The sequence below is a fragment of the Acinonyx jubatus genome, chromosome E1, assembly GCF_027475565.1.
Source record: "Acinonyx jubatus isolate Ajub_Pintada_27869175 chromosome E1, VMU_Ajub_asm_v1.0, whole genome shotgun sequence".
Lineage (NCBI taxonomy): Eukaryota > Metazoa > Chordata > Mammalia > Carnivora > Felidae > Acinonyx > Acinonyx jubatus.
The window spans coordinates 36853381-36880062 of NC_069397.1; the positions used below are offsets into that span (position 1 = coordinate 36853381).

At 38.9% G+C, this 26682-nt stretch overlaps 1 protein-coding gene across 2 annotated transcripts in view; it reads right to left on the bottom strand.

Annotated features, from left to right (window-relative positions):
* Positions 1-23890, bottom strand: part of NPEPPS (aminopeptidase puromycin sensitive) — a 93586-nt gene extending 69696 nt beyond the window's left edge. Inside the window, exons 1-2 of one of the 2 annotated variants that reach the window (XM_027033941.2) lie at positions 23530-23890; positions 14204-14288 (exon numbers count right to left, since the gene is read on the bottom strand). In XM_027033941.2, coding sequence (XP_026889742.1) covers positions 14204-14288; positions 23530-23784 — 340 coding nt within the window. In that variant the 5' untranslated portion in view covers positions 23785-23890. Of the gene's footprint in view, positions 1-11597; positions 11723-14203; positions 14289-23529 lie in introns of those variants that run through there. The other variant, XM_053212329.1, reaches the window with a different exon arrangement.
* Between the last annotated feature and the right edge of the window lie 2792 nt (positions 23891-26682).

Genomic DNA, 26682 nt, shown 5'->3' on the forward strand with positions numbered 1-26682 from the left:
CGAGGTTTGTGAGTTCAAGCCCTGCGTCAGGCTCTGTGCTGAGAGCTGAGAGCCTGGAGCCTGCTTCAGATTCTGTGTCTCCCTCTCTCTCTGCCCCTCACCTGCTCACGCTCTCTCTCTGTCTTTCAATAATAAATAAACGTTAAAAAAAAATGCAAAAGTTTCTGGGAATGCAAGCTGGTGCAGCCACTCTGGAAAACAGTATGGAGGTTCCTCAAAAAACTAAAAATAGAACTACCCTACGATTCAGCAATTGCACTACTAGGTATTTATCCAAGGGATACAGATGTGCTGTTTCGAAGGGACACATGCACCCCCATGTTTATAACAGCACTATCAACAATAGCCAAAGTATGGAAAGAGCCCAAATGTCCATCGATGGATGAATGGATAAAGATGTGGTGTGTGTGTGTGTGTGTATATATATATATATATATATATATATATATATATACACATACACATGTATATATATTTATGTACACACAGTGGAGTATTACTCAGCAATCAAAAAGAATGAAATCTTGCCATTTGCAACTATGTGGATGGAACTGGAAGGTATTATGCTAAGCGAAATTAGTCAGAGAAAGACAAAAATCATATGACTTCACTCATATGAGGACTTTAAGAAACAAAACAGATGAACATACGGGAAGGGAAACAAAAATAATATAAAAACAGGGAGGGGGACAAAACAGAAGAGACTCATAAATATGGAGACAAACTGAGGATTACTGGAGGAGTTGTGGGAGGGGAATGGGCTGAATGGGTAAGGGGCATTAAGGAATCTACTCCTGAAATCATTGTTGAATTATATGCTAACTAATTTGGATGTAAATTAAAAAATAATAATAAAATTAATTTTAAAAATGCAAAAGTTTCATGACATTGGATTTGGCAACGACTCCTTGGATATTATGCCAAAAGCACAAGCAACAAAAGAAAAAGCTGAACCTCATCAAAATTAAAAACTGTTGTACATCAGAACACAATCAACAGAGTGAAAGGCAATGTACAGAATGTATGAGCATGCATGAGCCAGGAAGAGGCAGAGGAGAAGGAAGAGACAGAATCCCAACCAGGCTCCACGCTGCCAGCGCAGAGCTTGACACAGGGCTTGAACTCAACTGTGAGGTCATGACCTGAACCAAAACCAAGAGCTGAACACCCAACTGACTGAGCCACACAGGTGCCCCCCATCTCATTATTAAAGACCTATTTCCTGTGGTTCTTTTTACTCAGTACATCATGTCTGGGTCTCAAAAACTATTGGAAGGCATACTAAAAGGCAGAAAATGCAATTTGAAGAGACTAAACAAACATCAAAACCAGAGTCAGTTATGACAGGAATGTTGGAATTATGTGACCAGGATTTTTGTTTTAAACTATGATTGATATGCTAAGAGCTTTAATGAAAAAAGTAGACACGTGCAAGAACTGACAGATAATGTAAGCAGAGAGAGAGAAATACTAAAAAGGAATTTAAAAAATGATAGAAATCAAAAACAGTAACAGAAATGAAGAATGCCTTTGATGGGTTGGTTGTTAGACTGGTCATGGCTGAGGAAACCATCTCTGAGCCTGCAGACATGACAAAAGAAACCTCCAAAACTGAGGGTAAAAGTGGGGGAAGGGACGAGGGGGGGAACAGAACAAAATGTCCAAGAATTATGGGAAAACTTTAGGTGTAACCATGATGGGACTACCAGAGGGACAAGAAAAGTAAAGGAATGGAAGCAATATTTGGAGCAATAAAGGCTGAGAATTTCTCCCAAATTAATGTCAGATACCAAACTACAGATCCAGGAAGCTCAGAGAAGACCAAGCAGGATAAATGTAAAAAAAAACAAAAAACAAAACAGGAGCGCCTGGGTGGCTCAGTCGGTTGAGCGTCCGACTTCGCTCAGGTCACGATCTCACGGTCCGTGAGTTCGAGCCCCGCATCAGGCTCTGTGCCGACAGCTCAGAGCCTGGAGCCTGCTTCAGATTCTGTGTCTCCCTCTCTCTCTGGCCCTCCCCCCATTCATGCTCTGTCTCTCTCTGTCTCAAAAATAAATAAATGTTAAAAAAAAAAATTAAAAACAAAAACAAAAACCTCTAAACCTAGGCATATCATATTCAAACTTTAGGAAATCAAACATAAAGAAAAAGTCTTGAAAGAAGCCACAGGGGAAAAAAACACTTTATTTATAGAAGAGTAAGATAAGGATTACATTCAACTTCTCATCAATCACACTAGCAAGAAGAGAATGGAATGAAACATTTAAAGGGAAGAAAGAAAAACTAACTAGAATTCTGTATCCTTGAAACTGATCCTTCAGTGGCATTCACTTTCAAATGCCCCCTCTCTGTAAAGAGAGCTGGCATATTATTCTTACTTTCTGTTCTTATATTCTAATATGCTTTTGCCAGCTGCTCATTAAAGAAAAAAAAAATCCTTCAAAAGTGAAATAGAATACTCCTCTCAATCTGGCTGTGAACCTAAACTGTTCTAAAATAAAATTAAGTCTTAGGGGACACCTGGGTGGTTCAGTAAATGTCTGACTTCAGCTCAGGTCATGATCTCATGGTTTGTGAGTTCAAGCCCTGCATCAGGGACAGTGCAGAGCCTGCCTGGGATTCTCTCCCCGTCTCTGCCTCTCTCCCACTGATATGCATGCATGCACACATGCGCTCTCTCTCTCTCAAAATAAATAAACTTAAAACAAAATTAAGTCTTAAAAACAAGTGAGGAAAAATAAACTTTCTCAGATAAACAAAAATTGAGGGAATTTGTTATCAGTAGACATGCTTCGCAAGATATGTTAAAAGAAGTTCTTTAGGGGCTCCTGGGTGGCTCAATCAGTTAAGCATTGGACTCTTGATCATGATCTCAGGTCATGATCTCACAGTTTATGAGACCGAGCCCTGAGTCAGGAAGCTTACTTGGGATTCTCTCTCTCCTCTTTCTCTGCCATTCCCCTGTGCATGCACTCTCTCTCTCTCTCTCAAAATAAACATTTAAAAAAAAAAAAGTTCTTTAGAGAAAAGGAAAATTATATAGGTCAGAAACTTGGATCTATACAAAGGAAGAACATTACAGAATGAATAAATGAAGGTAAAATAAAAATATTTTTGTTATTTTTAAGTGATCTAAACGATAATTTGTTCAAAATATTAATAATAACAATGTATTTGATTAGGTTGGCTTTTGTATGTGTGTGTGCGCGCGTGCAAGTGCTTATGCATAAGGGAAATGAATGATAGCAATGATACAAGGCATGGCAGGAAGGAATTGGGAATATTTTGTTATGCGCGCAAGTGCTTATGCATAAGGGAAATGAATGATAGCAATGATACAAGGCATGGCAGGAAGGAATTGGGAATATTTTGTTATTATATGGTGCCTATACTACTTGGGAAGCATGATGGTGTTATATGAAAGTGACTGAATTAGTTATAAATGTATACTGCAAAATCTAGGGAAACCACTTAAAAAAATTTACAGATTAAAAGTAAAGGGATGGAGGGGTGCCTGGGTGGCTCAGTCAGTTGAGCGTCTGACTTCAGTTTAGGTCATGATCTCACAGCTTGTGCGTTCAAGCCCCACGTTGGGCTCTGTGCTGACAGCTCAAAGCCTGGAGCCTGCTTCAGATTCTGTGTCTCCCTCTTTCTCTCTGCCCCTCCCCCATTCACGCTCTGTCTCTCTCGCTCAAAAATAAACATTAAAAGAAAATAATTTTTAAAAATTTTTTAAAAAGTAAAGGGATGGAAACAGATACACTAACACTAATGAAAACAAGTGCAAGTAGCTGTATTAATTTCAGACAGAGCTGATTTCAAAGCAAAAAGAGAGGAACATTACATAACGAGAGAGGGGCCAATACTCCAAGAAGACATAACAATCCCTACTGTGTATGTGTCTAACAACAAAGCATCAAAATACATGAGGCAAAACCTGACAGAATGGCAAGGAGAAATACATGAATCTAGTATTAGAGCTGAGACCTTAACATCCTTCTATCAGAAATAAATAGACTCAGCAGCAGAAAATCTGTAAGGATACAGTTGAACTCAACAGCACCATCAACCAACTGGATATAATTGACATCTATAGACTATTTCATTAAACAGAATGTGTTACACATTTTCTCAAGCTCATTTGGAACATTCATCAAGACAGACCATATTTTGTGTCATAAAACACACTTTTAACTAATCTAAAAGAATACACATCAGGGCACCTGGGTGGCTTGGTCAGTTAAGTATCTGACTTTGGTTCAGGGCATGATCTCACGGTTCATAGGTTTGAGCCCCACATCAGGCTCTGTGCTGACAGCTCAGAGCCTGGAGCCTGCTTTGGATTCTGTGTCTCCCTCTCTCTCTGCTCCTCCCCCACTCATGCTCTGTCTCTCTCTCAAAAAGAAACATTTTTTTAAAATTAAAAATAAATAAATAAGAGAATAGAAATCTAAAACCTCTGCTTTTTGACCACAAAGGAATTAAACTAGAAATCAGTAACAGAAAAATAGCTGGAAAAATTCCCAAATACTTGGAAATTAAATTTTATATATATATAAAAGATTTATATTTTATATATATATAAAAGATTTATATTTTATATATACACAAATATTATATATTAATATTAATTATATATTAATTATATTAATTAATTATATATTAATATTATATATAAAATATATAAATTTTATATATTTTATACATATATAAAATAACACACAGGTCAAAGAAGAAATCTCAAGAGAAACCTTTAAATATTTTTAACTAAATGAAAATGCAAATACAACTTATCAAAGTTTGTGGGATTCAGTGAAAGAAGTGCTTAGAGGGAAATTTATAGTACTGAAAACATATATTAGAAAAGAAGATCTAGGGGCGCCTGGGTGGCGCAGTCGGTTAAGTGTCCGACTTCAGCCAGGTCACGATCTCGCGGTCCATGAGTTCGAGCCCCGCGTCAGGCTCTGGGCTGATGGCTCGGAGCCTGGAGCCTGTTTCCGATTCTGTGTCTCCCTCTCTCTCTGCCCCTCCCCCGTTCATGCTCTGTCTCTCTCTGTCCCAAAAATAAATAAACGTTGAAAAAAAAAAATTTAAAAAGAAAAGAAGATCTAATTTCAATTATCTAGGGGTACCTGGCTAGATCAGTCAGAAGATACAACTCTTGATCTTGGGGTTCTGATTCAAGCCCCACGTTGGGTGTAGAGTTTACTTATAAATAAATAAATAAAATCATCTAAGCTTCCACGTTAGGAAACTAGAAAAAGTTTTTTAAATCCAAATTAAATCCAAAATAAGCAGACAAAAATAAGTAATAAAAATTTGAGCAGAAATCAATGAAATTTAAACTAGAAAAACAGGGGGCACCTGGGTCACTCAGTCAGTTAAGTGCCCAATTCTTGATTTTGGCTCAGGTCATGATCTCATGGTTTGTGGGACTGAGCCCTACATCAGGCTCCATGCTGACAGCACAGAGCCCGCTTGGGATTCTCTCTCCCCCTCTCTCTCTGCCCCTTCCCTGCTTGCATGTGTGTGCTCTCTCTCATTCTCAAATAGACTTTAAAAACATAATAAAAGAAAATAAAATAGAAAGTCAGTAGAGAAAAATCAACAAAAAAACCCCACAAAACTGATTCTTTGAAAAAAAAATCAATAATCCTCTAGCCAGGTTAAGGGAAAAAGAGAGAAGACACAAATTACTAAAATCACAAGTGAAAGAGGGAACATCAGTACAGACCCCATGGACATTAAAAAGATAATACAGAAATATTATAAAGAAGTCTCTGCCCACAAATTTAAAAACCTCAATGAAATGGACCAATTCCTTGAAACACACAATCTACTAAAACTCACACAAGAAGAAACAGTTAATCTGAATAGCTATATATCTATTAAAGAATTCAATCAATAATAATCCTCCAAAACAGAAAGCACAGGCCCAGATAGGTTCACTTGTGAATCCTACCAAACATTTAAGAAAGAAATTATATACATTCTCTACACTCTCTTCCAGAAGATAGAAGCAGAACTCATTTTATGAGTTCCTAACTTCCTAACTCATTTTATGAAGTCAGCACTACCATAACATCAAAACAAAAGACATACAAGAAAACTATCAACCAGTATCTCTTATGAATGTAAACACAAAAATCCTCAACAAAATATTAGCAAATCAAATGCAGCAACATATAAAAATATAAAAAGAGGGCCGTCTGGGTGGCTCAGTCAGTTAAGCATTCAACTTCAGCTCAGGTCATGATCTCACAGTTTGTGAGTTTGAGCCCCATGTTGGGTTCTGTGCTGATAGCTCAGAGCCTGGAGCCTGCTTCAGATTCTGTCTCCCTTTCTCTCTGTCCCTCCCCCATAAATCCCCCTCACTCAAAAATAAATACATGTTTAAAAAAAAGAAAAAGAAAAAAATATATAAAAAGAGTTATGGGCCATGACCAAGTGGAATTTATCCTAGAATGCAAGGCTGTTTCAACACTCAAAAATCAACTAATGTACTTCATCATAACAGCCTAAAGAAGAAAAATCACACAATCATCACATGTACAAAAAGCATTTGACAAAATCCAATGCCTATTCATGATTAAAAACTCTCAGCAAAGTAGAAATGGATGAATTTCTTCAACTTGAAATTCCAAGCTTTCCAGCTAAGATGAGGAACAAAGAAAGCAAAGATATCCCTTCTCATCACTGCTTTTCAACATTGTACTGAAAATCCTAACACAGTAAGACAAGAAAAGGAAACAAAAGGTATACATACTGGGATGGTAGAAATAAAACTGTCCTTGTTCATAGATGACATGGTCATGTAGAAAATTCAAAAGGATTAGCAAAAAACTGGAACTAATAAGCAATTATAATAAGGTTGCATGATATAAGATTAATACATATAAGTCAATCACTTTTCTATATGCCAGTAATGAATAAGTGGTATTTAAAATTAAAACCACATTATCATTTACATTATCATATTCAAAAATGAAACAATGAGGTATAAATCTAACAAAATATATAGAAGATCCATATGAAAAAAAACACAAAACTCTAACAAAAGATACCAAAGAACTAAATAAATGGAGAGATATTCCATGTTCATGAGTAAGAAGGCTCCATACTGTCAAGATGTCATTTCCTCCCAACTTGATCTATAGATTCAATCCCAATCCCAATCAAAATCCCAGCAAGTTGTTTTGTGGATACTGAAAAACTGATTCTAAAGTTTATATGGAGAGGCAAACAACCTAGAATAGCCAACACAATACTGAAGAACAAAGTCAGAGGACTGACACTACCCTACTTCAAATTTTACCATAAAGTCTACAGTAATCAAGATAGTGTGGTTTTGGAAAAACAAAAGGCAAGTATATCAATGGAAGAGCATAGAGAGCCTAGAAGTGGATAAATACATAATTTAAATACATAAGTATTTAATACAGTCATAAATACAGTCATATTGATTTTTGACATAGGAGAAAAAGCAATACAAGGGAGCTATCTTTCTGATATATGGTGCTGTTAACTGGACATCCACATGCAAACAATCTACACATAGACCTTACATCTTTTACAAAACCTAACTCAAAATGGATTATAGACCTAAATGAAAATGCAAAGCTACGAACCCCCTGGAAGATAACATTGGAGAAAACCTAAATGATCTTGAGTATTGTGATGGCTTTTTATTTTAAAAAAAATTTGTTTTAAAACATTTATTTATTTTTGAAGGAGAGACAGCGTGAGTGAGGGAGGAGCAGAGAGAGAGGAAGACACAGAATCTGAAGAAGGTTCCAGACTCTGAGCAGTGAGCAGAGAGCCAGATATGGCACTCCAATTCACGAGCTGTGAGATCATGACCTGAGCCAAAGTCAGACACTTAACCGACTGAGCCAACTAGGTGTCCCAGTGATGACTTTTTAGATAAAACACCCAGGATATAATCCATGAAAAAGAAATGATAACCTGGACTTAATTAAAATCTAAAAATTCTGCTCTGAGAAAGACAATATCAAGAGAATGAAAAGACAAGCCACAGATTGGGAGAAAATATCTGCAAAGGACACAGCTGATAAGGACTATTATCCAAAACATACAAAGGATTCTTAAAACTCAACAATAAGAAAAAGAACAATCCAGTTAATATTGTGTAAATGATCTGAACTGACATCTCACAGAAGATGATACACAGATGACAAGAAAGCACATGAAAGAGTTTCAACATCATGTGATTAGGCACCTGCAAATTAAAACAGTAATGACATACCACTCTACACCTACTAAAACAGCCAAAATCCAAAACACCGATAACAACAAATGCTTGGGAGCATGCAGAGCAACAGGAACTCTCACCCATTGATGGTGGGAATGCAAAATGATACAGTTACTTTGGAAGACAGTCTGGCAGTTTCTTACAAAACTAAACAGTTTTGTTTTTTAAATAATCTCTACATCCACTGTGGGGCTCAAACTCACAACTTGGCAAACAAGAATTAGATGCTCTACCAACTGAGCCAGCCAGGGCCCCCTAAATGCACTCTTATCATAGGATCCAGCAACCATGCTCCTTGGTATCTATCAAAAGGAGCTGAAAAACGTACATCCTCACAAAAACCTGCACGTGGATATTTACAGCAACTTTACTCCTAACTGCCAAAATTTTAGAGTAACCCAGAAGTCCTTCAATAGGTAAATGGACAAATAAACTGGTATATACAGACAATGGAATATTATTCAGAGCTAAAAAGAAATGAACTCTCAAGCAATGACGAAAAGACATGGAGAAACTTAAGTGCATTAATACTAAGTGAAAGAAGCCAATCTGAAAAGGCAACATACTGCACTATGACTCCAACTATATGACATTCTAGAAAAGACTATGGAGACAATAAAAAGATTAGTGGTTGCCAGGGGTTAGGAAGGAAGATTGGCAGAGCACAGAGGATTTTTAGGGCAGTGAAACAGTTGTGTGTGGTACAGTAATGGTGACTACATTTGTTAAAACCCATAGAATGTATAACACTAAGAGTGAACCCTAATGTAAACTATGGACTCTGAGTGTTAATGAGGTGCTAATGTAGGTTCATCTACTGTAACAAATGTACCATTCTGGTTCAGGATGTTGATTATGAGGGGAAAGGGGGTGGGTGGGACAAGGAATACATGGGAAATCTGCACTTTTTACTTTAAACCGCTCTAAAAAAATGAAGTTTACTAGCACAAAAAATAAAATCAGAGGCGCCTGGGTGGCGCAGTCAGTTAAGGGTCCAGCTCTTGATCTTGGCTCAGGTAAAGATCTCACCGTTTATGAGTTCAAGCCCCACATAGGGCACTGTGCTGATGGTGCAGAGCTCGCTTGGGATTCTGTCTCTTCTCTCTGCCCCTCCCCACCTGGGTGTGCGCACATGCTCTCAAAAGAAACTTTGAAATGAATGAATGAAGGGGCGCCTGGGTGGCTTAGTCAGTTAAGCATTCGGCTTTGGTTCAGGTCATGATGTCACAGTTCGTGAGTTCGAGCCCTGCGTTGGGCTCTGTGCTGACAGCTCAGAGGCTGGAGCCTGCTTCAGATTCTGTGTCTCCCTCTCCCTCTCTCTCTCTCGCTCTCTGTCTGCTCTCCCCGACTCGCACTCTGTCTCTCTCTCAAAAATACATAAACGTTAAAAAAAAAATTTTATAAAATGAATGAGTAAATAAATAAAATCACCATTTAATTCAGAAAACAGGAGGTCCTGAAAGTTACCAAAGACCTGGGAAAATATCCGGTTCTTCAATACAGCCTGGAGTGGTGGTTAGCTTCTGCATTTACACACCCATTCTTCAGAAAAATAATAGCACATGATAGACTTTTATGTTCAAAATCCCCAAAACTCAGTATACTCAGGACCGGTAATTAAACCAGAGACAAAATAAAAATAAGAGCTCAGAAATAAGGCCATTTTAGTGCCCCCAAAAAGCTAGCTACCTAAGAAGAGGTATTATGCTAGATTCTGAATCTTTAAAAAGTATATACCACTGGAACACATACAGCAAACTAACACAGTTTGATGAATATATTTAATAGTAATACAGCACAGTATACATCAGTTTCAATTAAAAACTAGAAAAATTTCGCACGGGGTTTTTGCTCTTCTTTTTTTTTTTTTTTAATGTTTATTTTTGAGAGAGAGAGAGAGAGAGAGAGAGGGAGAGAGACAAAGCATGAGCAGAGGAGGGGCAGAGAGAGAGGGAGACACAGAATCCGAAGCAGGCTCCAGGCTCCGAGCTGTCAGCACAGAGCCTGACGCAGGGCTGCACCTCGTGAACCTCAAGATCATGACCTGGAGTGAAGTCGGATGCTTAACTGACTGAGCTACCCAGGGGCCCCGGGGTTTTTGCTCTTTTTAATGAGACCGCTATGCTCACGTCTTATTTTCATGTCCAAATGATAAAGAATATGCATAACACACCACAGTTCCCTGGGAGGCTGCAAATTCAAAAGAAATCAATATAGCTCACAAAAATGTTGCTGGCCAGAAAAGTTCTTTAAAATTTGAATATTTACGTGAGACGTGCACTCTTTAGTTTGGCCTCTGTTCCAACACACTTGTTTTCCTATATCCAGTCCAATTCATTCATGTTTTATTATTTGCTTAATCCCAACAGTAACTTTGGTTTGAGGCTCCTACTCTACACTGTTATTTATAATTAAACTCATACTTTGATTCTTTATTTAAAATTTCCTTATGGGGGTGCCTGGGTGGCTCAGTCAGTTGAGCGTCTGACTTCAGCTCAGGTCATGATCTCATGTGTCATGGGTTTGAGCCCCGCGTCGGGCTCTGTGCTGACAGCTCAGAGCCTGGAGCTTCGGATTCTGTGTCTCCCCTCTCTGCCCCTCCCCTGCTCATGCTCCTCTCCCTCTCCCTCTCTCAAAAATAAACATTAAAAAATTAAAAAAATAAAAATAAAATTTCCTTATGAAATTCTGTATCATATTTCAATATATTTGTATTAAAAATGGGTATTTTCCCTTCTCTTTCAATTTTCCAGATTTGAGGACTAGCACTTAATTGGTCATGCATGTATTTTCCGAATGATGACAAAAACAACTCTATTGCAAAGAAATGGTAGTTTATTAATGTTATTCCTCAACCACACTTAACTGTATGACAGAATATATATTACTAATAGGCTTATAAAGGCCTATTGAAGCTTATGATCAAGTGTTAGGAACCATTCCTTTTTTTCAAGTTAATAGTTTTGTTCTGAATTATTAATATCTGGCAGTATTTCTGACTAAGCTGTTTCCTTTCATTAAACCCATACATGTGCTCTTATGCACACACTGAAAAATAGAATTCTACTTCAAGAACAAATGTGTTAAAATTTACATGCCTTACAAATAAACCAAAGTGATACTAGTGGACCTGAAAGTATGTATTAGAACCTTCTATGAAATATTATGTCGCCAATGGAAAATTGTTTCCTTATACAGCTAATGCCACAAACATACCTGACAGAGTATACACTAAGGGAAAAGTTGGTACAAAACTTTCAAGTGATCATTCTCCATGTGCTTATGCCCAAGCCATCTATTAACGATAAATTAAAAAACTCTTTACCTGTCAGGACCTGAGTTCAGGCACTCAAAAGTTTCGTATTTCTCTTGCAGAAGCTGATGACAATACTAATCCCTGCCCTGTGTAGGGAGGTGCACTCCTTGTACTGGGGCTTAAGTGCTAGTGATTTCACCAACCCTTGAAGTGCAGAACAGTAAAAAAACAGTTTTCAGCCGTTTTTCTTACTGATTTCTCATTTTTTAAATACTACAAAGATCTCAATTAGGTTTTAAAATAAATTATTTCTGTTTAAAAGGCAGTGCCTTAGTTTAAGGAGACACATGCCAATAGGTCTTTCTGGGTTACTGCACATATCATAAGATGGCCTTTTCTCATCAATTAAAAACTTACACAGAGAAGCAACAATTTTGTGCTTTCAAACGATTTTCTGATTTTACCTTAAAGCACCAAGATTTAGTGGCTACAGATATGTAAATCAGTTTTGCAGAAGGCAATCTGTAAGTATTAACAAGTACCGGACTAGATGAGATTAGTTGGGTTTAAAAAATGAGTCCTATTGACTCAAATATTCCCCTGCCAACTCATACAGTCCTAGAAGGAGCTGGCAGTCAAATTTCCAACTACTAATTTCTAAAGAAACAATGTGTTGTACTCGCCCATAAGGTAAAAATCAAGAAATGCTACTCTGTCCAAGGGGAAAATTAAGCTGGGTATGTATCTAGAAGGCCAAATCTATGTTTCTGACTGAAACCTTAAAATACCACATTAATATAATTTCCCCTTTTCTTATCCCTTAAATTAGAGGTGCTTACACATGACCCTAGGTTTTTCCCATTGCTGTAGGAGAAATGAGTTGAAAAATATACCTTAGCTAGTTTTGAAGAAAATATTTTAAGTACCTAAAAAAAATTAATATTTTATCTGAATCTCTCTCCAAATCCCCTTACTTCCTATAAGCTTTCATTTCTCTTCTGACCCTCTTAGAACACAAAAACTGCTTCCTTGATATTCAGGCTGGTATGAGCTTGGCACCATTCAGTTATGCATATTCAAAGCATTTAAGTTCTCTGAATTCTTTCCTGGCGTTTTAGTAGAGGAAGATAAAAACAAACCTGAGCTGAAACCATGCCAGCTGGAGGGTGCACATGTATTTTACTGGGCACCATTTAAAAACTCTGTATTAAATTTAAATGTTCTCTACCTGTAACAAAGCATGTTTGCATTGATATGCGTGGCTAAGGTGCTTATATTTTTCTTCACAGGTAAAGAAATTAAATCATCCCTCTTTCATTTACCAAACAATTGCTTTAATGTTGGCACTCACTCAAAGTCCATTGGAAGGATCTGTTCCTCTAACTTAAAATCACTGCAGTTTGATCTCATGTACAATCGAACATCAGTACTTCTTGGCAATAATCTGCTCACCTGATACTTTTTTTTTTTTGGTCTTTCTATGGACAAAACAATCTAAGAAAAACTCACGAAATAAATACTGCCTGGTCATAAAATGTTACTTGTATGCTTCTTTTCAGAGTAAAGGAGAGGGGAAAGAGCAATACTAAATGGAAATTAAAGGGTCAAATTCCTAACTTATTTGATATCAAAAGATTTTTTCTTTTCTTTTTAAAGTAAGCTCTACACACAACATGGGGCTTGAACTCACAACCCTGAGACCAAGAGTCACATGCTCCACCAACTGAGCCAGCCAGCCAGTGCCCGGATATCAAATGAAAAGATTTTATGGGGCTTCTGAGTGGCTTAGTCGGTTAAGCATCCAACTCTTGGTTTCAGCTCAGGTCATGCTCTCGCAGTTCGTGAGTTCAAGCACTGTGTTGGACTCTGTGCTGACAGACTGGAGCCTGCTTGGGATTCTCTCTCTCCCTCCCACTCTCTCTCTCTCTCAAAATAAATAAATAAACTTAAAAAAAAAAAAGTAAAAAGCACTTCAGTTCCAGTATCAATATACTTGTGAGTTTCTGCCAAACTTGACAACTTTTAAAAATGTAGCTTATGTGGGAATAGGATTTCAGGCCAAAACTGACTACTCAATTTAATCCTTATTGTAATTACAAGGTCTAAAATAGTTCTCATTTTAAAGATGCTAACTGAATTCCCATGTGTTCTATATAATGTTTCTTTTTAACATATTCTTACCCTGTAACTAACTTGGTCATCTAGCGTCTAACCTCCACATTCAATCTCATAAGGCCAATATTTTTCTCTCCATTACGAGTAAGATTTATTATCCCTGTTGTAATCTATTGCTCAAGAAGGAAAAAAAAAACTTTTAAGAAAACCACATATGAACTAAGCCGCCTGGATGAACCAATCTTTCATGTTCAAAGTACTTATTTTTAAAATAACTCTTTGGCTTTATATGCATGTTACTATATTATACGTATTTTACATTTATAAAAATGTAATCTGCCTAGAGTCAAAAAATAAGTTAATGTTTGAAGTAGAATTAAAATTGTGGCATTTCCTTAATCTCATAATATAGCTTATTAAAATATTTCCCATGAACATCTAAAAATGTTTCCTATTTCTAAAGTAACAAACACTGATATCTTAATCTGAAAATGTATATATCACCATACACACATCATACACACAGAGAGACAGCAAATCAAATGGAAAACAGCTCTTACCTTCATCTCCCTCTGGTGCATATGAAGCTGTAATAATGTCAATATCAGCACAATTCATCACAATCTGATTGGTTGCCTGCCTCACCTAAAGGGAAAAGAAAAACCAGCAGTGTCAGAAATAGCCTAGATTAGTAACATGTACATCTTCACCTTAGCCTAATGTATGTCACAGGCAATTTTTTAAAACCCAGACATCACTAAAACCTAGACTGAGTATTTATACATCACCATGGTAAAAATAAATGAGTTGTTTTAAGTAACCCAAGGCAATTTACACTTTCCAAATTATATTAAAAGCAATAATAAACACAAGTATTTCACAGAATTTAAACATCTGACCAATGAGCGAAATAAAAGCAATTTTTTTCTACTTGAACCTTTATTTAAAACAATTACAATTTTTCAAATTAAAAAAAAATCAGGAAACATTTCTCATAGGTTGCAATTAATTATGTATTATAACCTATACATCAAGCCCATCATAAGACCTTCTGTAAGGACAGAGGAAGAAAAGTGATATCATAAGCCATGTCAAAACTTCATAAAACTCTTTAAATTTTTTTCTTACCAAAGAAACATTTTGGATGTAACAGACACTAATGACTCACCATCAAGACCAAATAAACTTTTTAAGATTTTGTCTTATGTGCTTCAGATCCCCAAAATAAAATACAGACATAACGAAAGCCCCATCCTCTCTTCCTCATTCCCTGCAGCCACTCTCCAAAGGTTAATGTAGCTTTTTCTCATGTATGTATAGTACTTCTGCTACATATATAAATATCAGCAAGCAATGTTTTTAACTTTATACAAATAGTATCAAAGTGTATATAACCTTTGCAACCCGCTTTTTTCATTTAACATTGTTTCTGAGATGGGTAAATGCAGGCAGATGTAGATCTAACTCATTAGTTTTAACTTCTGCCTAGTGGTATTCCATTCTGTAAGTAAACCACAGTTATCCATTTCTGTCCTGAAGGAAGTTAGTTTAGTTCCATTTTTTTTTTGTTGTTGTTATTTAAAATAGTGCTACAATACACATCTTGGTCCATGTTTTCTTATCCACCTTTTTCTTTACCAAGAATTACCCAATTATCCTCTAGAGTATTTTCAATTAATACTCCAATGAGCAAAGAATAAAGAAATTTCATTTTCATTATCCTCTGAAAACTTAAAAATTTTTGACAATCTGATGAGTCTTAAATGGTATTTCACTGTTGCATTAATTAGAATTTCCCTTATTACTAGTAACACTAATAAGCATCTTTCCTAAAAGTTTCTTTCTTCCTTTTTTTTTTTTTTGCCATTGTTTTTCCTCTGCAAATTGTCCATTCATAACCTTTGCCCATTTTTCAATTTGGTTGTAACCATGGTTTTACATACTTGTTGCATTAAACAGAAACTCAAATTCATTTTCAGACATTTGAAAAGTCTAAATTTAAAGCAATAAATATACAGATGCCCTAAATCATCAACAAATGTCTACAGAGGCCAGCCAAGCAGGTGAATACAGTAGGCCAAGTGAAGGCTCTGTGTAAAAGTAAGGTGGAAGTAACCAATTCTTGGAGCCAACCAATTATTGCTATACTGAAAAGCAGACTTAGTAGTGACAGATCTTCCAATTAAAAAAAAAAAAAAAAAGAAAAGCCACAGGGGTGCCTGGCTGGCTCAGCCAGTAGAGCATGAAAACTCTAGATCTCAGGATCTGAGTTCAAACCCCACATTAGAGACAGAGATTACTTAAAAAAAAAAAAAAGCCACAAATTTCAGATTTCATGTGCAATCTTCCAAATTTTAACTAATGGCAATGAATGCAAAATTTGCAAAAACACTGCACAGTCCAAACAAAATCCACGTGTAGGTCAATAGCACCTTGAGATCACCAACAGACCACAGAACTAGGTAAGGACAAGAGAGTAGTGTAATATCTGTAGGGAAAAGCTATACCATAATCATTTTATTAATAACTAATAAACATGATTAATCTCAAGCTAAAATTATCTAACCTAAATTAGAGAGTATGTTATTAAGCCTGTAACACACTGTCAAAATCTCTAACATATAACATGAAACTATTTTGGCTCATTAAAAACAATCCTTTCCAGGGGCCTGACTTGCTCAGTTGGTAAAATAGGAGACTCTTATTCTTGGGGTCCTGAGTTCAAGCCCCACGATGGGTATAGAGCTTAGTTTTTAAAAAATCCTTTTCATAAGTCCGTTTCTAAACAAAAATATCATTTAATGAACTTTAAAAAAAATTTTTCAAGTGGTAGAGGCAGCTGGCTGGTTCAGTCAGCAGAGTATGCGACTCTTGATCCTGGGGTCGTGAGTTCCAGCCCCACATTGGGTGTAGAGACTACTTAAAAATAAAATCTTAAAATAAATACACACATACATAATAAATTTTGCAAGTGGTAATATTCCTTCATACCATTTACTTCACCAAGATCATATCGTTCCCTTTTTTAATACTTATTTATTTTTGAGAGAGAGGGGGGAGGATGGGCAGAGAGAGAATCCGAAGCAGGCTCCAGGCTCTGAGCTGTCAAAACGGAGCCCTATGTGGGGCTCAAACTCACAAGCCATGAGATCATGACCAGAGCCAAAGTCAGACCGTTTAACCAACTGAGCCACCCAAGTGCCCCTACTTACTCATTTTGACGGAGAGAACGAGCATGCTCTCTGTCTCTCCCAAGGTGGGGGGGAGGAGCAGAGAGAGAGGAAGATAGAGAATCCCAAACAGGCTCCTTGCTTTCCACTTGGAGCTGGATGCAGGGCTTGATCTCAGGAACAGTGAGATCATGACCTGAGCCGAAACCAAGACTCGGACTCTTAACCGCCTGAGCCACCCTGGAATCCCACACCAGGAACATTCCTAAACAGCAGTAAAACTTTTGTGTCCCAACTGGCCATTTAATAACACATCTGAACAAAAACAAACAAACAAAACTTTGCCTATTTATAAAGGGACTTTAAAAAAATTCAGAAACAGAGACATGAAGCACTTAATGAGGCTGCGGTGAGGGGCAGGGAGGTGTCTCCAAAAAGTTGAATGAATAAAAGTCTTCCAGAGTTTGAAGTTTATGCCAACAGAATGACAACAGTAGTTTAGTTACGCATCTTAATCTTTATCTAGGCAACCGTATTTTCATCCATCAACAGCTTTGGTGAATTTAATGGTAGCCAAGCAGTTAATCTGCCAATGTCAAGATACCTGTACAACACTACATATGCCAAATGACATTTATCTCACTACTACTGTAACATTCTGAGGGAAACTGCTTGCGTACTTTGGAGAGGCACAGTGTACAACATCCAGTTACCAGTACATTCTAATTTCTCCTGTGTTGAAGGAAAACCCACCTGTTTATAAGCTGCTTGTTGAATAACTACTAATTTTTTTTGCAGGGTGGAAGAACCAAAGGAACAAAAACACTTATTTTAATAATAGAAAGCTACTCAAATTTTAAAAACCAGACAGTATATTCTGCTTCATATCAGACAATGCATTTTAAACAGGATGGAAAGTGCTTGTTTTAGCCCTTAGTGCCTGATGCACAGTAATTACTTAATAGATGTTATTATTAAGACACACACACAGAGGAGCACACAGCTGGCTCAGTTGGTAGAACATGGAACTCTTGATCACAGGGTTGTGAGTTCAAGCCCCACATTGGGCACAGAGTTTACTTAAAAAAAAAAAAAGACACAGAGACCAAGATTAAATGCACTCTAATCATAAAAATGTTAACTCTGAATATCATCTAACAGCATTCACCTAACAGTTTATAAAGTGCCTACGAGAATGATATAAAACTTAAAAACTATGTGCTATTATATAGCACCATGGGTATCAGCATACATATACTGCCCAAGGTTTAAAATATCTCCGTGGACTTAAGTGCTTGACTACCACACTATAACACTACTCTTTTTGATGCTTTCCCAACAGTAGCACTGACCTGATGATTCAGTATGTGATTTCTCACATATTAACATCACCATGTTAGTGAATGTTACCTGTGTGTTCCACTATTAAAAATATGGGTAATAATTCAAAGGAATTTCAGCATTAAGACCTTCACAATTTACAAGCTTAAAATAGAAGCAAAAGACTGAAGTTGGCATATATATTGTGTGGATAACAAACTCATTTTCAACTTCTCCATTTGATTCTACTAAAGAATGGAACAATAATATATCCTTTCTTTGTTTCAAACCTAGGGTTAAGTCTTCTTGAAGTCTGATATAGACTGTATTTCAACTGGACCAAACACTAATAGCTCTACTGAAAAGACAGCTTGACCACTGGTAACACTTTTACAGTGGAAGTTTCCTATGAGCTAAGAAGGCAGCAACATGAGATAATTTTTTTTTCCTGAATAAGTCTTTATTACAATCACCCAGAAATACATCTTCCAGGTACTATAAGACTCAAGAGGGGTTTTTTTCTGATTGCCAAAGTCCTCAGATTTTAGTAAAAGGAAATCTCCAGTGTAATAACTTCAAATACCAATCAGTCTGAAGCCTGAGCCACTTTGCCTCACAAGCAGTTTCATAGTTAAAATTCTGTAATAATCATTGCTTCTGCAGAACAGGGCTAAAATTTCTAAAGACAATAAGGAGCAAATAATTAACAAACACAAATTGAGCCAAGTTTTTTAATGAGAGACATTGACAAGAAAAGAACAAGTTGCAGAAAGTCAAATGTAGTAATGTTTTCCATTACCACTAATGTAAAAATTTTTAATGTACAGAACACTGCTGTGTGTTGTTGGTGGCTACTTACATATGCAATAAAAGTTTAAATAACAGTTGGTGGCTACTTATATGCACATAGGAATAATACCTACCTAAAGAGAGAAGTTACCCCCGAGAGTAGGGATGGGAAGAGATGGAAATGGACTTCAGTGGTATCTGTGACCTTTTATTTCCTAAAAAACATTGTGCACAGTCTGAAGCAAATGCGGGGGGGGGGGGGGGGGGCGGGAGGAGCATTAATATCTGCTCAATCTGAGTGGTGAGTTACTCTTCTGTATTTATAAAATATTTCCTAATTTAAAGTAAAATTCTAAAGTGATTACAAGTGGCCAAATAAACTGAGAACTACAAACTTAAATGATGTTCAAAACTGAATCTCCAAGATCTGGAGAAGGAATCCCAGTTAGCAACAAAACAGCTATCTAGGAAGACTCAGTTCTTTGCTACTGACTCACATACAGATTAGAGTAGGATTTACCTTCCAATAAGAATAGGCTCATTTATGTAGCAAAGTTCGGAGAAGTTGCATAGATAATTTACTGCTCAAGATCACATGTGGCCAGGTTGCACTGGACAACACCAATTATCCAGAACCAGGAAGTTAAAAAAAAAAAAAAAAAAAAAAAAAGCCTGTATAGAAGCCAGAATAGATGATACAAAGTCCATACAATAAAGCTCATACCCTTCACTCAGAAGAGTCCATCAAACTCTCACTTAGAAATTTCTTTTTAAGCTCACAAAAGCCTGTTTATCTGGTTAGTTAGACCTCTTCAGATCAAGTTCAATAAAATAGAAGAGGGAAGAAATTGCACAATCGGCAACAACCAGGCACCAGAAGCAGCAAGAAGTAATAACCTAACAGTAAGAAAAACAAACAAAAAGACTTTATAGATATGAAAGTAGTAAATTATAGTAATAATTGGGTAAATCTGTGGTTACAAGTATCAGTGACAGATGTTCAGAACAATGTCCAGTATTTAAAAAAAGAGGAAAGCAACAAACCTAGATTATAAGGAACTAGAGTTTTAAAAAAATACATTTTTGGCATATTTCCATCCAAATCAGTAAATATTTTTTTTAAGTGTAAAGTGCCTCAAAGGGTAAACTTCATTTATCTGGAAAATTCACTGCAAAATTCATTGCCAGATGATAGTAGATAAAGCTTAACATATAAAAGCTGCTTATATTTAGGTGTTTCTTCACACATATAATTCAAGAAATAAAAGAAAATCTGAACAACTTCAGTTCCTTATTACCAATCTTTCCAATTTAATTTCTTAAGACCATTTAGTGATTCCACACAATGCTGCACAGATTATTAACTTTATCACTTTTTTAAGTAATAAAACACAACCAAAATGACTGCGTAGAAAATATGCAGGAGCGCCTGGGTGGCTCAGTCGGTTAAGCATCCAACTTGGGCTCAGGTCATGATCTCTTGATTGGTGAGTTCAAGCCCTGCATAGGGCTCTGTGCTGACAGCTCAGAGCCTGGAGCCTGCTTGGGATTCTGTGTCTCCCTCTCCCTTTGCCTCTCCCCTGCTCACATTCTGCCTCTCTCTCTCTCTCTCTCTCTCTCTCTCAAAAATAAATAAACATTAAAAAATTTAAAGAAAATATGCAAAATTTGGGCATAAAATTCCATAACACAGGGTTGACAATAACATCCATTTAGGTGCCAGGTTTTAGCCTGCCAAACAAACTACTATATCTGTAACTCTCCGCTAAGTGCCAATTTAGTCATCACCAACATGAGTATTTTGTTGGCAAAGACCAAGGATTGTCTACTATATCCTGACTTCTGGCCTTGAAGGATGAAGTTAATTTCTTTGGCACAGGTTAACTATTTCCATAAGAGAAAGCCCAATTACTGTATAAACCACAATACACTAGTAACAAGAAAGTGCAGCCACTCACATAAACATCTTATCTATTTTTTATTAATTATCCACAAAGCAAGAGAAATCAGAATTTGAAATAGCTACAAAAGCTCTCAAGTATCCTAATGTAAAGGGGGATGGGGGCAGTGGTAGTAGAAATGTCCCATTTCTCTAGGCCCTTGATAACACATTTGCAAAAAAACCTGCTGACCTAGACCACACTCACTTATGTAAAAGACAACTGCTTTCAAAATTGGTGCACGTTGACTAATTTCTTCATCCTCCCCAGGAGCCCACACCCCAGACCAGGTTAAAAATCCACTAAGCTTCTAATATGTAACCTGTACAAATACTCTGAGCTTATCATAAAATTTTGCAACTAAAGCAACCAAGCAACTTGCATACTTTGTGTAATATGATCCCAACTGTTAGGAAACTGACCCAATACCAGTTATAAATCTAGATTTCTAGAGATATAATAATCTTGTCCACATTTTTAGATCTCCACAATAAGATACCATCTAACGCCACAATTGTTGCTCTAAACCATGTATCTCAAAAACATGACTATGTGCTTTTTACTACTAATGCTAACTTTTTACCAACATTAACTCCTTTCCTCTTCCAAAGGTGGCAATGTGTGCAATTAAAAAGTCCAATCATTCTTTAATCAAACCTGTTACAAGTCACTATCATACCATCTTTCATTCGTGTTACCACCTAGCCTGCAAAGAATTTCTGGAAAGAATTGCTTTGAAAAGCTCCTGTTACGAACAAAGATCCATTTACTTCCTTGTATCAAATTAACAATTCCCCATTAATATCTAGTACGTTACCATGTGCTCCCTCAATGGCCCAAAGCAGTCTTCCACATAGTTTTCACCACTTTGGAAAAGCAAGTAGAAAGGCGGTAAGGAGAAGCATGTCACTGCATCTTGTTCTGTCCCAACACTCAAACAGAACTGTCACTTCACTTCCTAACAATCACTGAAAAATCTTTATTTAGATAGTCTTTTTCTGAAAAATTCCCTTAAACATGCATACCTCTCAAAACTTGGAACCCACGTTGCCAACTAACGAGGTAAGGAAACAAATGATTTTTTAAATCTAACTCAGTCTTTTCACATAATGCGAACTCATTCATCATAGGTCCTTCTTCCCCCAGGTTTGCCAAGTCACAAGACACACTACTGTTTACAATCCCTCCCATCTGCCCCCTGCCAATATATATCAAACACTCTAGTCACTTGGCTTAAACAAACAGTCTCCCAAATAACCCTCTCAAATCCTAATTTAGACCGAAGATACACTCATTCTGATTCATATTCTTAGTGGAAATTTTTTTAAATCACCTGACTTTCAAACGGGTTAAGTTTTGCCTTTTGAAACAGCCAGACCCTAGAGCCCTCGTGCTTTCCCACAAGCACTTCATACGTGACAGTATACTTTTTAATTCTACACTTTTAGACGTATTTTCAATCTCAGTACTCAGCTTTCAAAGACAACTTCAAACTTTCAATTCATTCCAGCACCATACATTCCTTTCATTTCGCTGCGATATACACCCTGTTCTTTAAGCTTGAGGCCTACTGGTTTTCCCTCTCTGACTGCAGTAGAGAAAGAACTGAAACAATATATTTACCATCATTCTTTTTAAAGATAATTGCTAAACGGTTCCCATTTCTCACCGCAGACTTCACATAACACATCATAAAACATGGTATATCACAAATGTCTATTGTCCGGGACCTTTGGAGGGCATCAGTACTAAAAGTCTCTAAGATCAAACAATACTTAAGATAATGTGGGGGGGCGGGGGGCATGATTCACCAAAAACTGCAATGAAGAGTAATGGAATATTTTCAACAGTGGTATGCTAAAACTAACAGCTTCTTTGAGAGGACTGTTACTGCTAAGCAACCATCGCGGTAACAATAAATCCACCTGCTTCACAGCCTGCAAAGCTAGGAAGACGGGAGGAAAAGCGGAGATGGGGTCCTCCTTCAGCTTCTCTAGAGGTTAGGAGAGAACAAAGTCACTGCTGCACTGTCACTTGAGGGGAAGGGGGAGGGGGCGGATCATCTTGGAAACCCAGCCCCTGGGCCGGAGCAGGCGGGGAGAACTCAGCAAGGCTACCCGGGATTAGCATTCTCCTTCTCACCCTCTCCCCCCCTTCTAGAATCTCCCGTCCACGCTAACGCGCGGCGGTCGGAGTCTCAGATGACCGCCCCTTCCAATGTGTCCTCCGTGGGGCGTAGGGAGAACCAGAGAAAAGAACTGAGTCAGGAGGGTGAGACGGAGCGTGGACTCCCATGACCCCTCTGGCCTCCCCCAACAGCCTCCAGCCTCGCCCAGAACACTACCGAGCCCGGAAGGGCCTGGGGTCGGAGGGAAGCCCGGCACAGGTGTGCTCGCCCGGGGCAGGGGTGGGGAGGGGGGGGTGCTGGCGCTCGGGCAGGGCCCGCCAGCTCCCTCGGCGCTCCCCGCAGCGCGGCCCGGGGCCCCAGCCCAGCAGGGCAGAGCTCATCGGCCGGGGCGCGCCGCTCCCCGAGCCGGCCTCGCCAGCCCCAGGCCCGCTGCGCCTAGGCCCGCCGGCCTGCCCGCCCTCCCGGCCGGGCCCCCAGCCCAGCCCGCGGCCTAAATGCTTGCCCCGCAGCTCGCCCCCGGCGCCCGAGGGTCGCCGTACCTGGGCGGCGGCCTCCAGCTTGCCCTCGAAGGTGAAGTCCAGCAAGTCGGGCTTGAGGCAAAGGCTGTAGTTGATGGGGGAGACATCGGCAGGCAGCCGCTCGAAGGGCCTCTTCTCCGGCATCGCGGCGCGGCCCAGGCTGTGGAGGCGGCGGCGAGAGGAGCGGCTGAGGAGGAGAAGGAGGAGGGGAGGAGGCGGAGGGCCGAGGAAGAGCAGGCGGCGAGCGAGGGAGGGGGCGGCGGCTGCCAGCCACATCCACCGAGCGCGGGCGACCGCCTGAGGAGAGCGACCGGGGAGCCTGGGGTGGGGGGGGCGGGGGAGAGACCCAGCCGGAGCGCTCGCGGCCGGGAGGGAGGCAGTGCGGGCGGGCGGGCTGCCTACGGGGAAGGGGGCGGAGGGGAGGGCAGGGGAGGAGGGCCTGCAGGGAGGGAAGGAGGCGGCGGCGGCGGCGGCAGCTGCGTGCGCGGCCCCGCGGGCCGGGCGCGCCCCCGCCGCTGTGCGCGCGCGCGCCGGGGCAGGGGGCGGAGCGGCGAGGGCGCTGCCGGCTGGACGGGAGGGTGCGGGGTCGCGGGCGCGTGCTGGGGGCGGAAGGCGGCTCCCCGCGCTGCACCTGTCGGCGCCACTGGGGAGAGCCGGATCGTCGCGAGCCGAAAGGAGCCCGGAAGGGTTGGAGAAGCGGAGGGAAAGCCGCGTGAGGACCCCCCACACACACACACCCCACCCCCAGCTACATTTGGAAGTTGAAGTCTGTGCAATTGGCTGGTACGTCAGGGTAAAATGTTAAAATATCAATTCAGAGCAAAACCCCAAACTGGATTTTTACCTCCAGATCAGCGGAAAACCCTGACTGGAGGCTATTTGGCAGTACTTATTCCTGTCATTTTAAACAGCAACTTGAAGGGATGATTATGAAAAAAAAAAAAAATTGCCAGAAAACTTTTAATAATCCAGGTTACTTAAACCAATGCCATTTGGACCTTTGAGGGAGTGATTTCAAAAGTTAGGAAAATTTTCGTTTCCGTGATTTAATGTTCACAGTAAGATATGTTTTTCATCTTTTTTCCGTTTTCATCTTTGTTTCTTCTTTTTTAAACTAAAAGACCCTTTGCCAGTTGTGTCCTCTTTAAAGTTAAACTAGCTGTGGTTCCCTCCGTAGATAGTAGTTCTGTAGATATCTCACAAATTGGGGTTATATATATTTTAATAGAAATGTATATTAATCATATATAAATATGTATTTATACATATATATAAGTATGTATTTTTAAAGTGTCAAGGACAAAGAGATTCATCCATAATCCCCATATTCCTTTATAGAACCTTCTCATGTAGTACCCCTTGATTTCCAAACTCAAATGTTGAATGACATACAGACCAGCACTGTACAATGGAAATATATTGGAGCCAACTAAGTAACTTTAAATTTTCTCGTAGCACATCAGAGAACAAATGACCACTCTAGGTCATAGATATAATAGTAGTAATAACTTAGTTATATGCTAATAATCTAACTAGTAACTGAATAATAATGTATTGAACGCTTACTACACACTTTTCACATATTAATTCGTTTAATCCTTTCAACAGCCTGTTTAGGTGGACCCCATTTTTCCCATTTTACAGATGAGAAAACAGACACACATAGATTCAGTGACTTGTCATACAGCTAATAAATGGCAGAATTGGCATCAGAACACAGCCATTTTTATTTCCGTCCTGAAAAATTTTGCGGCAGCTTCCCTATTTTTCTAACTCTTCAGTTTTGTTTTATTCCAGTCCGTCTGTATCTCTGCTTCTTAAAAAGTTATTCTCATTATGTGAGTACCCATAAAACTCCCTCTTGTCTGTTAAAGATAATTTGATTTATAACCATTTAAGGCTCTCCATGAACTGTCCTTAGATTTGTTTTTTCTCACCCTGTAACATAGATTCTCCAGCCTTAGCAAGCTAACCTGTTTACTATTTGGCCCTTATAGTTCGCTCATTCTCTCTTCTCTACCATTGCCATGCGTTATTGCTGGAAAGACCTCCTTATCCTCTTTTGCCCAACCCATGCTTCTTCCTTCAAACCTCACCTTTTCCAGAAAGCTCTCATTGACTAACTCCACTCAACTCTAACCCCTTTCCTGTCAGCTCCCAAGTACTGGCTTTTGCTGATTTGTTTGTATTTCGTCTGTTGTTCTCTAATTATATTTTTAATTTGTTTATATGGATATCTTTTCAAGATGTACTTCTAATTCCTTCATAACTGTAGGTATTGAGCCCTGAACAAATACATCTCAATTGTTACTGACCCAACTAACCGATTGATCAAGAGAGAATATTTTATCCAGTCTGTAGCCTTTCCTTTTTGTACAAGACGTATGCCCTATAGAGAAACTATGCGAACCTAAGACTAGAAGCAACCTTTTTTTTTTTAATAAAGTCACAAAAGCAATTAAAAAAAAAAATCACCAGGGCCATAGGCTTCATAGTAGCAGTAATTGTGACCCTGCTGAGGGAAAAGGGGAGAATCTTACCTGGCCCTCTCCCTAGTCCCATGACCCAGGAAGTTCCAATGTAGCAAGTTAGGAGTGAAGCCATACTTACTACCTATAAGTTGGGATTGGGGAATGGAAGGTTGAATTGGGGTATGGGCATACAGTTCTCATAAATAAGACTGGCTAACAATCTAATATGCTCCAGGCAGGCCTCTCTGGAATAACTGAAATGAAGAACACGAGGGCTCTTGGAAATTCATTTCTCTCCACGATGCTTCAGAAGGAATGGGGTGGGAGGGGGGGAGATTCAGTAATGTCTCAAGGTCATTAGCCTTACTTCTGGCAGATCTCTAGGCTTCTGTTTAAGGAAGCCCTTGAAAATCTAAATCCCGCCCCCCCATTCCCCCATTCAATCGTGGCTGCCACAATTAGACAGAAAGGGTGAGGACAATTTTTTTCTTACATCTGTAATAAGAACCTTAGCAGCAGACAATAACTGCTCCAGGTCTGTCAAATAGATGCATGAAAATCTAAATTTCAAAACCCATGCAAATTGTATACTTCAGTAAAAAGTTAAGAAAGAAAAACGTAGGGGCATCTGGGTGGCTCAGTTGGTTAAGCCTCTGACTTTGGCTTAGGTCACAATCTCACAGTTCAAGACTTAGAACCCCGC